This window comes from Pholis gunnellus (assembly GCF_910591455.1).
Source record: "Pholis gunnellus genome assembly, chromosome: 12".
NCBI classification, from domain to species: Eukaryota; Metazoa; Chordata; class Actinopteri; order Perciformes; family Pholidae; genus Pholis; species Pholis gunnellus.
This window is the reverse complement of record NC_136539.1, coordinates 25,124,974-25,139,879: the sequence shown is the minus strand read 5'-3', so window position 1 is coordinate 25,139,879 and position 14,906 is coordinate 25,124,974. Positions and strand designations below refer to the sequence as shown.

Here is a 14,906-nt window from a genome sequence, read left to right as displayed (position 1 = left end):
ATATAACATGAATAGAACTCTGATAGAACTTATATAGAACTCTACATCACATCACAGTCATTGAGCAGACGCTTTTATCCAAAGAGACTTACAGTCAGTGTGTTCAACATAGTCCTCAAGAGAACGACTCGTCACCAGGATGGGGCGGGGGTTGGGGGGGGGGGTTGGCCGTGCAGGCCTGGAGGTGAAGGGACAGAGGACGTCCAACGAGGAGGAAAGGATGCTGAGGAGGAGATCAGTAGCAGCATCAGGGGATAGGAGAGAAGGATTCAAGGAGAGCAGAGGTAACAGAAGAGGAAAGATCAGCGGGAGAGGGAGTGAAGATGACTACGGGTAGAGACCATGTGGGTAGGTGGAGGAAGTAAGGGAGGAGGAGAGGAAAGGGAGTAGGACATGAAGTAGTGCTCAGAGAGCTGGAGGGGAGTGACGGAGAGGTTGGCAGTAGAACAGTGTCTAGTGAAGATGAGATCCAGCTGGTTGCCTTGTGGGTAGGAGGAGAAGAGGAGTGGTAAAGGTCAAAGGAGGAGAGGAAGGAGAGGAGAGGTTCACTTATCAGTCTGGATGTTGAAGTCACTGAGCAGGATGAGTGCGGAGCTGTCGTCATGGAAGTGAGAGACTAATGTGTGGAGCTCCTCCAGGAACTCACCAAGAGGCCTGGTGGGCGACACACAACAGCACCGGAGAGCTGGACCGGATGATGACAGTAACAGCATGACATTCAAACGAGGACGAGGAGAACTGTGGAGCAGACACAAGAGAGTGTTTCCATTTAGGGAGATGAGCAGCCAGTTCCACCGCCTCACCTCACAGCTCTGTGTGAGAAAGAGTTCACGTCTCACAGAGCTGCTGGTGTGATCCAGGTCTCAGTCAGAGCAAGAAGGTTGAGGGAGAGCAAGGAAGCGTAGCCGAGATGAACTCAGCTTCCGGCACCGCCGACTGGCAATTCCTAATCAATATATTAAATATCAGAACAGTTTCCACTGGTGTATTGTGACTTTCTTTAGAATTAATGACAGATTAATAAACTTTAGTGTTTTCTTTCTTTTTGTTGGAGGTGATATTTTAATCATAATCAGTTTTTGATCCATGCTGCAGCAGATAAAACCAATAAACAAACAGAAGGTTCATGAAGCTGACGATGCACATTCAGAGATCTGTGGTTGAAGATCAAAGACGTCTCACAGGTTCTATGAAGTGTGTCAAGAATCTGAAAGAATCATTAACACCAATAAAAACATTCACTATTAAATACAATAAATCAATTTAACTGTTTTCAACTTGTATATTTTATTTCCATTAAACATTTCAACCCTTCAAATATCCACTTGTTTCTTCTCAACAAGTTTTATAAAAGAAAAGAAACGATCAATAAGCTGATGATGAAACTGACAATGTAAATATATATACACACATATACATGTATATATATATATATATATATATATATATATGTATATATATACACACATATATAAATACATATAATAATATACACAAACAAACAGCAGTGAGACATTCAGAAGTTGTTTCTTCTTCATTCAGAGAAACAAAAAGTTGACTTTTAACACTCAAATCAAACATCTGTCCAGGAAGTCTTTTATTTTGTAAAACAAACAGGAAGTGACATCAGAGATCAGTGTCACCCTGCTGCAATCGAAAAGTCCAAAAATGACCCAACATCCTTTCCTAACCACTTCTCCTTGACCTCTATGGAAAACGTCATGGGGTCAAGGAAAGATGTGAAGGAGAGTTCATGAGGAGTTAGGAGACGACAGCCATGGTGTTTAGAGAACCCAACTAATCTACGTGATGACATCATGATGATGTCACTGACGGAGGAAGGAACTAAAACATCTGTCTGATGATGTCATGAAGTTCTAAAAAGAGAGAAACAGAAGCTCCTCCTGATGATGTCACATTCATTATAAATATATATATATTATATATATATATATATATATTGATCTCTTTTAACAGTTTAATAATCAGTTTATTTTATTCATCAAGCTTTTAACAGTTTGCTTTATTTACTGTTTATTTTTTTAAAGATATTTATTTCATGTTCAAAGTAAATAAATAAATATAAAATGAAAGTAGATGATTGTCGCTGTTCATCTTCATCACCATGAATCTCATCACTTCATCGCTTTAGAATAGTTAAACCTGTGAGATAAACACAACGTTTGCTTTTATGTTGCGTCACTTTAAATGTTACTGCCGCAAAGAATTGTGGGTCAGAATTATCTCCTTTCCTTTGGTAAAAGAAGGTCCAGTGTTTCCTAGGCTAAAGGAGATAGGAAAGGAAGCATTGAGGCACCTTTCCTCAGCGTTTCGAGGATCCTAACAGCTGTCCTCAGCGAGGAACAAAGACTTTGAGACTGTCTGCATGGTGTCCTCATCAGTCTGAGGGTCAGCTGACCAGCGTCAGCCATCAGAGACCCGTTGGCTAAGTGAGTCCCAGCTCCGTCCCGATTGGTCCGTAGACCTCGTCATAGACTCGACTCCTTAGGCGGGAAGTCAACATTGGTTACCATGGTGACAACCGTGACGATGTCCTCGGGCCCCGAGACGTTGGTCTGTCTCTCCGTCTGTCTCTTCATCTGAACGACTCGTTCTTCAACACAGCCGGCAGACAGACGCGCCTCAGCCTCATGATCCCAGCATTCCTCTATCGTCTCACACAGGAGGGACAGACCCTGAGAGGGACACGCAGAGACACACAACACGGTCATTAGGACACGCAGAGACACACAACACCGGTCATTAGGACACACAGAGACACACAACACCGGTCATTAGGACACACAGAGACACACAACACGGTCATTAGGACACGCAGAGACACACAACACCGGTCATTAGGACACACAGAGACACACAACACTGGTCATTAGGACAAGCAGAGACACACAACACCGGTCATTAGGACACACAGAGACACACAACACCGGTCATTAGGACACGCAGAGACACACAACACCGGTCATTAGGACACGCAGAGACACACAACACGGTCATTAGGACACGCAGAGACACACAACACCGGCCATTAGGACACACAGAGACACACAACACTGGTCATTAGGACAAGCAGAGACACACAACACCGGTCATTAGGACACGCAGAGACACACAACACGGTCATTAGGACACGCAGAGACACACAACACCGGCCATTAGGACACACAGAGACACACAACACCGGTCATTAGGACACGCAGAGACACACAACACGGTCATTAGGACACACAGAGACACACAACACCGGTCATTAGGACACGCAGAGACACACAACACGGTCATTAGGACACGCAGAGACACACAACACCGGTCATTAGGACACGCAGAGACACACAACACCGGCCATTAGGACACACAGAGACACACAACACCGGTCATTAGGACACACAGAGACACACAACACCGGTCATTAGGACACACAGAGACACACAACACCGGTCATTAGGACACACAGAGACACACAACACCGGTCATTAGGACACACAGAGACACACAACACGGTCATTAGGACACGCAGAGACACACAACACCGGCCATTAGGACACACAGAGACACACAACACCGGCCATTAGGACACACAGAGACACACAACACCGGTCATTAGGACACACAGAGACACACAACACCGGTCATTAGGACACACAGAGACACACAACACCGGTCATTAGGACACACAGAGACACACAACACGGTCATTAGGACACGCAGAGACACACAACACCGGCCATTAGGACACACAGAGACACACAACACCGGCCATTAGGACACACAGAGACACACAACACTGGTCATTAGGACACACAGAGACACACAACACCGGTCATTAGGACACACAGAGACACACAACACCGGCCATTAGGACACACAGAGACACACAACACGGTCATTAGGACACACAGAGACACACAACACCGGTCATTAGGACACACAGAGACACACAACACCGGTCATTAGGACACACAGAGACACACAACACCGGTCATTAGGACACACAGAGACACACAGAGACACACAACACTGGTCATTAGGACACACAGAGACACCAAGAGACACACAACACCGGTCATTAGGACACACAGAGACACACAACACCGGTCATTAGGACACACAGAGACACACAGAGACACACAACACCGGTCATTAGGACACACAGAGACACACAACACCAGTCATTAGGACACACAGAGACACACAACACCGGTCATTAGGACACACAGAGACACCAAGGGACACACAACATCCGTCATTAGGACACACAGAGACACACAGAGACACACAACACCGGTCATTAGGACACACAGAGACACACAACACCAGTCATTAGGACACACAGAGACACACAACACCAGTCATTAGGACACACAGAGACACACAACACCAGTCATTAGGACACACAGAGACACACAACACCAGTCATTAGGACACACAGAGACACACAACACCAGTCATTAGGACACACAGAGACACACAACACCGGTCATTAGGACACACAGAGACACCAAGGGACACACAACATCCGTCATTAGGACACACAGAGACACACAGAGACACACAACACCGGTCATTAGGACACACAGAGACACCAAGAGACACACAACACCGGTCAGTGAGACACACAGAGACACCGGTCATTAGGACACACAGAGACACACAGAGACACCAAGGGACACACAACATCCGTCATTAGGACACACAGAGACACACAGAGACACACAACACCGGTCATTAGGACACACACAGACACCAAGAGACACACAACACCGGTCAGTGAGACACACAGAGGTGCATGATGGGTAATGTAGTCTGGCTTACAGTATGTTTCTGCCAGCACTCTCTGAGAGCCGGTCTCAGCTTGTTGTGGACCACCACCTCCTGCATGTCCTCCAGAGATGGATGCTGACCCACCTCCTCCTCAAAGGGCAGCAGGTACTCGTCCAACGGACCTAGATCAGAGAGAAGGGGGACCATCAGAGACCACAACAGAGACCAGTGGCAGTGTGGTGGACTTGGATCCAGACTGATGGTGGTTCTTACCGTCAGCAGCTTTGCAGCGTGAGGCGAGCTCCCACAGAACCAGACCCACAGCGTACAGGTCTATCCTCAAGAAGGAGTCTCTCTGGAAGTTGATGGCCCCCTCCAAGACCTCTGGAGCCATGTACCTCCTGGTGCCCACCTGGAACACAACACATGTGCTTCACGGTCTGGTTCACAGCCCGTCTGCCACGAGGTTCATTAACATGAAGCTTTGTTTACTGGACAACAGAGTCAAAAAGTAGATATTATAACAGATCATATCAGAACTACGCTGACAAATAAACGCTTCACACATCAGTGACGACACTCCTCCGCATACAGAGTGTGATGTGTGGTGCTGATGTGTTGCAGCTGATTGAGCCCAAAACATCCTCCTCAGTGGGCGCCTGGCTCTCAGGATGGAAGACCTTTGTCTGTGGGCTCACAGAGTCAAAGTGCTGCTAACATTAGGTTACGTGTGTTTGGTGAGCCGGACTACATTAGAGCGAGCTCTGCTGTCAGGTTATGGATTACTGACTCTGATCGTAGTGATTGTTTCACACTGAGAGCAGACAGAAGCTACAGCCCAAGTCTCTTCATTGCATCCTCGTTTCCCTCACTTGGGTCCTTTCCTTGCGTCCTAGTCCCTCCCACCAGGGACGCATGGAGAGACCATGCGAGGAGAGAGGAAACGAGGAAACATGTTTTAGGAGACATGAGACTTCCTTTCCTCAGTTGCGTCACGTGAAGTCTGTTTCTGATGACGAGGATCAGCTGATCACATCTGATCAGCTGATCACATCTGGATCAGCTGATCACATCTGGATCAGCTGTCAGTCGCTTTAACAGCTGGAGAGACTTTAGAGGAGTGTGAGTCTGTTCACATGATCTCTGGACTAATAATAGTAACTAATAACACTAATAACTCATAAACACAGTGATCGTCTCTGGAGTCTGTTAAACTGTGTTCATGAGATCAGGATCATCTCTACGGTGGAATGTTTTTATATATTTATGATTATCTGCGTCTGAACGTTTTAAACTGTGACGTCATCATGAAATCAGCAGAACATGATGATTGTTTCTCTGAAATGATGAAACTCATGAAACTCTGAATGATCCTCAGTGACTGAATGAAATGATGATCAATGATGTAAAGATTCACTTTCATCCTTTCATCATGAAGTTATTGAGGAAACATCATGAAAACACTAATCTTTAATAAATGAAGGAAGTTGTTTGTGGTTCTTTTGTTGTTCAGACTACAATGAACATCTATTTAAACCAGAGAACAGATCAAATATAAACTAGAGTTTAATCTGATCGTCTTCACTCTGCTGTTAAACTCAGTCATCAGTCCGATCACATGATGAGCACTGAGGGGGCGTGTCCACCGTTACAACACTTCCTGGAAGGCTGTTCTCGTGGGTCCTCGCTCATGGCTCCTCGGAGATCCCTCCTCCCTCCTCTCTCCTTGCTCCTCAGAGCTAATAAGAGCTTTGGGACGGCCGTCAATATGGCGGCGAAGAACAACTTCCGGTTCAAGCGAGGAGCGAGGAAATGACAAGAGACTTGAGATGTACCCAGAGTAACAGGTTTCACCGTTCAGGTGAGCTCACCTGTCCGTGTGTGTCTCCGGGTGATTTTCCCGCCTCAAACCTGAGAGCGAGGCCGAAGTCAGCGATACAGGCGGTGAGGTTAGACTTCAGCAGAACGTTCTTACTCTTAAAGTCCCTGAAACAACACACAGAGTGACTTTTATAGACGTGTGTGTGTGTGTGTGTGTGTACCTGTGTGTACCTGTGTGTACCTGTGTGCGATGGCTGGCTTGTGTCCGTCCTTGTGTCCTGGTATGTCTTCATGAAGGTAGGCGAGACCTCGAGACATGGACTGAGCGATGAGACACAGTTCAGACCAGGAGAGGACGTTGGCCTTCAGGTAGTCTGTGAGGGAACCCTGAGGACACAACGGTCACACGTCATCACACGTCCTCATGTGACGTCATGGTGTCACCAGGGCTACAGCCCAAGTCGCTTCATTGCATCCTCGTTTCCCTCACCGTACAAATGATCCTGAGTTTATACACAGAACACAGTTTAACAGACTACAGAGAGAACTCCTCCACAGTGATCACTGTCTTTATGAGTTATTAGTGTTATTAGTCCAGTGATCATGTGAACACACACAAACTTCTCTAAAGTCTCTCCAGCTGTTAAAGTCCATCCATCTGCTACTGGCCCGTCTGTCTCATTTCATAACTCCCTGTGGCCTCTGAGCCAGAAGGTTTGCCCACCGCTGCTCTAAACTGTACCGGCAATCCGCCATTTTGATTTATGTGTGAATTTTCCCATATTTCATAGGCGCTATACTTTAACGAACTCCTCCTAGGTACTTTATGGAATCCACTTCATATTTTGTCAGTACAATCTTTACACTGTTGTCATTAAAAGTTATCAAAAGCTTTACGTTTGGTTGAATGGCGTAGCCGTAGCGAGCAGCTACTTTACATGATTCCCCATCAAAAAAGCTGCTGTAACTCAGCTGGACTCGTTTCAAACGTCCCAAACTTCCGTTCTTGATAACACTCATGGCCTGAGGATGTCTACAAGCTCATTTTCAACTAATACTCAAAGCGCCACCTACTGGCCAAAGGAAATCTGCGTATTGTGACGAACAGCATCCGATTTACATGACTTTTACACGATGTGGTTTACACTTGATGTAGAGCAACATAATGCATGTTTGCGAGTGTTCTGTAGCGCCACACAGCGGATACAGGAAGCCGAGCACTATTTGCAGTGTGTGTGTAATTTCCTGCGTCAGGCCGTCTACGCAGGAAAAAAAAACATCGGACGTTCTCGGACGCGCGAGCCGGAGTACCGCCGGCACCCCCGACGTGCGGGAGGATGCTCACAGCTTTAATTATTATTATTAGAATTGTTGTTGTCCATCAAGAGGCGGAGCTACCTTCTCATGATAGGCTGTAATGAGCCACAGCTCCAGGTCCATGTGACTTCCTCTCTTCTCTCCTCCGATGAACTCCAGCAGGTTCTCATGTCTCATCCCGTCCAGACTGAAGATCTCAAACTCGTTCTGCCACGACTGTTTCTCCTGCAGGTCACAAAGAGACAGAGCTGACCCACCACACAGTCAACAATAGTAGACAATAAACAGAATAATGTGCAAAGCAGAAGTTCAGTCATCGTGTATATTAGTATAGTACTAAAATAATATAGTACACTAGAGGACGTGTGGTGGATGACGGTGCGTTCGAGGCCGCTGGGACAGACCTGGACGGAGAAGATCTTGACGGCGACGTGTTCACTGAGGAGCTGAGCTTTCCACACGCAGCCAAAGCGCCCTCTAGCTTTCACCTCCAGTAACTGCAGCGGCTTCTGACCCAGGATGGGGGAGGGGGGCAGCGGGCCGGGGTCCTGAGACGAAAACAAGGAGAAAATACACGAGTCTGATCCAGTTGATCCAGGACATGAAGACATGTTCACGTCTCATTGTGTGATCTAATCATCATGTTTGGTTTGTGTTCTGTTGACATGTGACTAGACTCTTAATAACAGTCAGTGATTCCATGACAACATGAACCAGGGGAGCAGGTGATGGGAATTGTCCAGTCTGAACCGGTTCTGTGTGGACCAGCACTCCTGCAGTCCTGGATCCATAGTTTACCCTCCACAGTCTGCTACTTTATATTCACACTGACTGTAAATACAGAGTGAAGCTGAGCTACACAAAGACTCACAGAACTGGAGTTACATCAGAATATAACTCAACGTTCATTCATTCATTCATTCATTCATTCAGAGGCTTTACAAGGTAACCAAGAGGTGAATCTTCAAAGGGATTCAAACACGTAACCTATGATGGAACCTCGGTAAGTAAACATTTAGCCGCTGCAGGAACACAGAACTCAACCTGCTTTCTGTCAGATTCACATCAGTCATGCATCATCACACTGATCAACACACGGAGACAACGTCAACAAAGAGACAGAAAACAAAGTAAAGAAAGTCAGGCTGGTGGCGTAGGACCATGAAGATGCAAAATCAAACCCACAACAGGAGAAAAATGAAATAATGAAGAAATGAAATAATTCAACGTTTCATCTTCTTACCTCGATCATTATATGAAAGGCGTGCTGAGAGAAAGAGAGTTCAGAGTCAGAGACAAGAAGAAGAAACACAAACAACACGCAGAGTCACTTCATTCAGACGCTTAAACATTTTAATATCTCTGCAGGTCTGCTTCTGGTATTTCTTCGGTGGTAAAATGGTGATTTTGATCGACGGTATATTTGTCAGTGGAAACTAAAACCTGCATCAAACTTCAAACACACAGAGATGAGATGACCTTCAGCTTCAGAAGGACACGAGTTAGAACTTTAAATAAAACGAGGATCCAGTCACACAGAGACACCGTAGCTCCTCTCATTTAAACCAACGCAGTAACCATGACAACAGTCTTTAATAGTTACAAGAATAGTTTGTACAAAGTTAACCTCAATCGGTTAGTGTGACTTCATAGACTCTAAATAACACAAAAAAACAATCAGGGCAGCGGACACCAGCAACTCTTCTGCACTGAACCCTGAACCTCCTCAGCAGCCAAGCCCCCCCAACCAGAGGACACGCCCCCAACCAGAGGACACGCCCCCAACCAGAGGACACGCCCCCCCAACCAGAGGACACGCCCCCAACCAGAGGAGCAGAGGACACGCCCCCCCAACCAGAGGACACGCCCCCAACCAGAGAGCAGACACGCCTCCAACCAGAGAGCAGAGGACACGCCCCCAACCAGAGAGCAGAGGACACGCCTCCAACCAGAGGAGCAGAGGACACGCCCCCCAACCAGCTGAGACGCAGAGAGCACACGTCATGAGTGTGCACGGACACACACATGCTTAGAGAGGATTATACTCACACAACCATCACAACACACGTGTGTGTGTGTGTGTGTGTTACCTGTGTGTGTGTGTTACCTGTGTGTGTGTGTTACCTGTCTCAGTGTGCGTGTTACCTGTGTATGTGTTACTGTGTGTGTGTGTGTGTGTGTGTTACCTGTGTGGGCACCAGTACAGGTGGATAAGCCAGTTTGTGGTGTCTGTACATCCAGAAGGAGAAGAGGACGACCGCGGTGACGACCATGATGGGAACCAGAGAGAACACCAGAGAGGAGAGAGGAGTCTGTGGAGACACCGGTTTGTTTGTCCCTGTGGAAACAAACCTACAGTCAATGAACGGTACAAGTAACGTTGGTCTGTGAATGACAAACATTCATATTATGAGAATAATGTCATAATAAATAAAAAGCTCTCACACAAAAGATTTTAGGAGAATTATAAACAAGTCAAGTTATAATAGTACAATCAGAGACAAGTAGACTTTATTAGAAGTCTTTTAACAATAACAGTGTTGTCATCTTTTTACACACACACACACACACACGCACACACACACACACACACACACACACACACACACACACACACACACACACACACACACACACACACACACACACACACACACACACACACACACACACACACACACACACACACACACACACACACACCTGGTATCTGCTGGTTGCTGTCGGGTCTGTAGAAAAACTGATCGTTACACAAACTTCCTTCACAGCAGCAGAAGAAGACTTCAGGAGCTTCTTTTCTCTCCACACACTCACTCCTGAGAGCAGAAGAAGAATGTTTACTCATTATAGAAAAGGGTTGAAGACTCTCAGAGCGTATTTTGTCTCTCTGTCTGCCTGTCTGCCTGTCTGCCTGTCTGCCTGTCTGCCTGTCTGCCTGTCTGTCTGTCTGTCTGTCTGTCTGTCTGCCTGTCTGTCTGTCTGCCTGTCTGTCTGCCTGCCTGTCTGTCTGCCTGCCTGCCTGTCTGCCTGTCTGTCTGTCTGTTGTCACTTACTTGTCGTAACAGTTGACATCGTCCAGCCAACAGTCCTGTTTGACCACCTGAACTTCTCCAGAGATATTCTTCCAGGTGGCGAAGCAGTGAAGTCTCTTATCTTTGTCTCCAGAGCAGGAAACAACTTTACTGATGTTCACCCGACTGTCCAACACCGAGGAGGAGGAAGAGGAGGAGGAAGGGTTGTAGTTGTAGTAGATACACTTCTGTGTGTCTGAGCGTCCCAGGATGGCACCTGAGGAACAGAAAACATGATCAATACCACAAAGAGTTGATTGGTCACATGTTGCATCACATGAACACTTTAACATTAAAACAGTTTATTGACAAAGAACAGATTTAAACAAATGATTTAACACATCATGACACATTTCTCTCTGTTGTTCTATTAGCTGCTGGATCAACTCATAAGACTCCAAACATGTTCCATCCGCCTAAACATGGAACATGTACGATATACTGAAACAGTGGAGTAAACGTGTTATAAACGTGTTATAGGTTAGTGCAGATCTCCTCCTCAGCACCCTTTCTTCTTCTCTGGACATCCTCTGTCCCTTCACCTCCATGCCTGCACGCTAACCCCCCCGCCCCCCCCCGCCCCATGTCTGTGGGCCTCAGTGCTGCTGACAGACGGAGCCTCAGAGAGGCTGAGCGTAAATGGAGAAAAGGTAAACTCCCAGAGGACCTTCTTAACTTCCTCTCTCTTCTTTCCACGTTCTCCTCCTCTCTATCTACTGCTAAAGCTGCGTTCTTCCGCTCTAAAAACCTAACCTCTGCTTCAAATCCTAAAAAACTCTTTGAAACTTTCTCTTCACTCCTCCACCCCCCCCCCCCCCCCCCCCCCCCCCCCCCCCCCCCCCCTCCTCCTCCTCCTTCCTCCCTTCTCCCTGATGATTTCGCCAACTTCTTTGACAAGAAGGTAAACAATATCAGATCCTCCTTCTCTCAGCCCCCCTGTCCCTGTCCACCCTCTCCCTCCCTCTCAAGCCCTACACCCCCCCCCGACCACCCTCTCCTTCCCTCTCAAGCCCTACACCCCCCCCGACCACTCGCTCTGCTGCCTCGGGGCGATCGGTTCCCCGTCGCTCAGAGGTCCCTGTGGCCGATGGACCCGGTCTCTGTTCTCTGTCCTGGCCCCACGATGGTGGAATGAACTCCCCACTGACGTCAGGACAGCAGAGTCGCTGCCCATCTTTCATCAGGCTGAAGACTCACCTCTTCATGAAGCTCTACCCTGAGCCTTCCTCTCAGCACTGGTTGTGTTCATGCTAGTGTGTTTCTGTACGTCTGCTCTGGTTTCTGCTCTGAGATGTTTAAAGGAGATGAACTCATGACTTCTGGTGACGAGTAGTTCTCTTGAACACTATGTTGAACACACTGACTGTAAGTCTGGATAAAAGCGTCTGCTAAGGGTTAGGGTTGTCATGTGTACCATATGTACCATGTGTACATTGTGTGGCATGTGTATCTATTCATTATTTATAATACTTGCTGCTTTTGTTTCTTTTTTACTATGTACCTTGTTGCTCTGTGATGCTGTACATTTCCCCACCGCGGGACTAATAAAGGATTATCTTATCTTATGTGTACTATGTGTGGCATGTGTACTATGTGTATTATGTGTACTATGTGTGGCATGTGTACTATGCGTATTATGTATACTATGTGTGTTATGTGTACAATGTATACAATGTGCACCATGTGTGGCATGTGTACTATGTGTATTATGTGTACTATGTGTACTATGTGTGGCATGTGTACTATGCGTATTATGTATAGTATGTGTGTTATGTGTACTATGTATACAATGTGCACCATGTGTGGCATGTGTACCAATGTGTACTATGTGTACCGTGTGTACCATGTGTACCAATGTGTACCAGTGTGTACCATGTGTACCAATGTGCACCAATGTGTACTATGTGTACCATGTGTACCATTGTGTACCAATGTGTAGCATGTGTACCAAGTGTACCATGTGTATCATGTGTACCATGTGTACCAATGTGTACCAACGTGTACTATGTGTACCAATGTGTACCATGTGTACCAATGTGTACCAATGTGTACCATGTGTACCAATGTGTACCAATGTGTACCATGTGTACCAATGTGTACCATGTGTACCAATGTGTACCGTAGACTCACCTGAGGAGCAGGACATGAGGAACACACTGAAGGCCAGTCTGGTCGCTGGTCCCATCGTGGATCAGAGACTCGAGGCCTTAATCTGAAGTAGAACCAACCCGTGATAAAGTATATATATATATATATATATATATATATATAAATATATATCCCGTTAAACGAGTCCCGGTATGGACGGTTTAACCACCGTGAGGAGCGTGTTTAACCGTCTCTGTGAGGACACCAGACCGTTTAAAACCAAACCGTTCAAAACTTCAGTTCTCTTCATCGGTAGTTATGAGTCCAACGAGATGCACGGTAACGTTATCGGTAGAGTCCAACGGAACCGAACAAACAACAACAAGAGCACATCAACAGACTTCTTCTTCATCTGTTGAGGAGCACTGATTTAAGGTTCGGGATTAACGTGGACTCGTCAGGTTTAAACAGTCAGTTTAATGTCAATAACAACAGTCACATCCACGGAGACCTGAACCCGGAGTGTTCGGTAGACCCGGTCCGGTAGTGTTCTGGTCCGGGATAAAGCTCAATGTAACCGAGCCAAGCTGTAGTCCTCAGTCCGCCTCTGACGACCACAGCTCGGTCATCGCATAGCTAGCTGCTCGGCTAGCCGTTAGCTTAGCTCCGGTTCTCTTTATGGATCAGACCGGATCCTCCTCGGTGTGTCGGTGTTCTGGGTCCGGGTCTGAATAAAAAGAACCACGGAGGTTTGTTCCGGTCCGTCCTCAACAAGCAGAGCAAAAATGGCCGTCCAGCTCAGATTATTATGTTTTTTTTCCTCCACCTTCTTCAATAGCGGTCTGTCACAGAGTTGAGGATAATGGGACTGACACCAGCAGTGACCAATAGGGTTCGTAGAAGGAGCTCCTTGTATCTGACGTCATGACGCAGGACGTCTGGAATTCAGAGAAGGCCCGCCTCCTGAGAGACTGGCGGGCTGTCAATCAAACATGGACAAGAATGACTGAATATGAATATGAATATGAAGTTTATGACAGGTGTGACTACATTTAGCATGTTTATGACACGTGTGACTACATTTAACATGTTTATGACACGTGTGACTACATTTAACATGTTTATGACACGCCCTGACAAGCCCTTTCCCTGCTCCCATGGAGCCCACACTGTCACTAACGTTACTAATGGACCGGTCCGGGTCTGGATCCAGACCCCGTTGTATCCGTACCATGGACCTAAAAACAATAGATAATTTAGAAGTACTACATTTTGACGCAGGGCTTCTATTTTAACCGCCGCAGCTTTTCCAGCCTTTATGGTAATCGTTCAGCGGTTCAGGTAACACATTGACCAATCATGAGTTATAAATCACACCACAGGAGTGACGTTAAGGTGCAGTTAAGACCTCACTTATATATACTGTATATATATATATATATATATATATATATATATATATAAGTACAGTATTTAACTGTATTTAGATACATGTAAAGTACATTATTGAACTGTAATCAGCTACAGGTGAAGCTTCAGGTAGAAGTTGACCAAATGTTCTGCTCTGACCTCAGAAACACAGGATGTTGGACGGATTCTTCCTGATGGAATCATCTTCTTGTGTGATGTTTAGTCCTAATGTGTGACAGAGAACTGGACACAGTTGACTGGTTGTAAGATGTAGTTGAGATGATGAAACATTATCTGTGTGAGGTGTGTGTGTTGTTGGAGGATTAAAGGTTCTACTTCTGAACTTACTGCCTTTGTGTTTCTGCAGGCTGGATAAACTCATTAACTTTTAATCAAAGATGTGAATGTGACAGTCAG

The 14,906-nt window shown here is 46.3% G+C and overlaps 1 protein-coding gene across 1 annotated transcript; it reads right to left on the bottom strand.

The window, feature by feature from the left end:
• Window positions 1–1,313: 1,313 nt before the first annotated feature.
• On the bottom strand, window positions 1,314–13,899 carry acvr2aa (activin A receptor type 2Aa). Its single transcript, XM_079169944.1, has 11 exons — window positions 13,122–13,899; window positions 10,974–11,208; window positions 10,624–10,736; window positions 10,107–10,258; window positions 8,325–8,468; window positions 8,002–8,145; window positions 6,845–6,990; window positions 6,654–6,768; window positions 5,056–5,194; window positions 4,834–4,964; window positions 1,314–2,696 (listed from the first exon to the last, which is right to left on the bottom strand). Exons 1-11 carry the CDS (start codon window positions 13,174–13,176, stop codon window positions 2,490–2,492), a joined length of 1,581 nt encoding a protein of 526 aa, XP_079026070.1. The 5' UTR covers window positions 13,177–13,899; the 3' UTR covers window positions 1,314–2,489.
• Window positions 13,900–14,906: the final 1,007 nt, after the last annotated feature.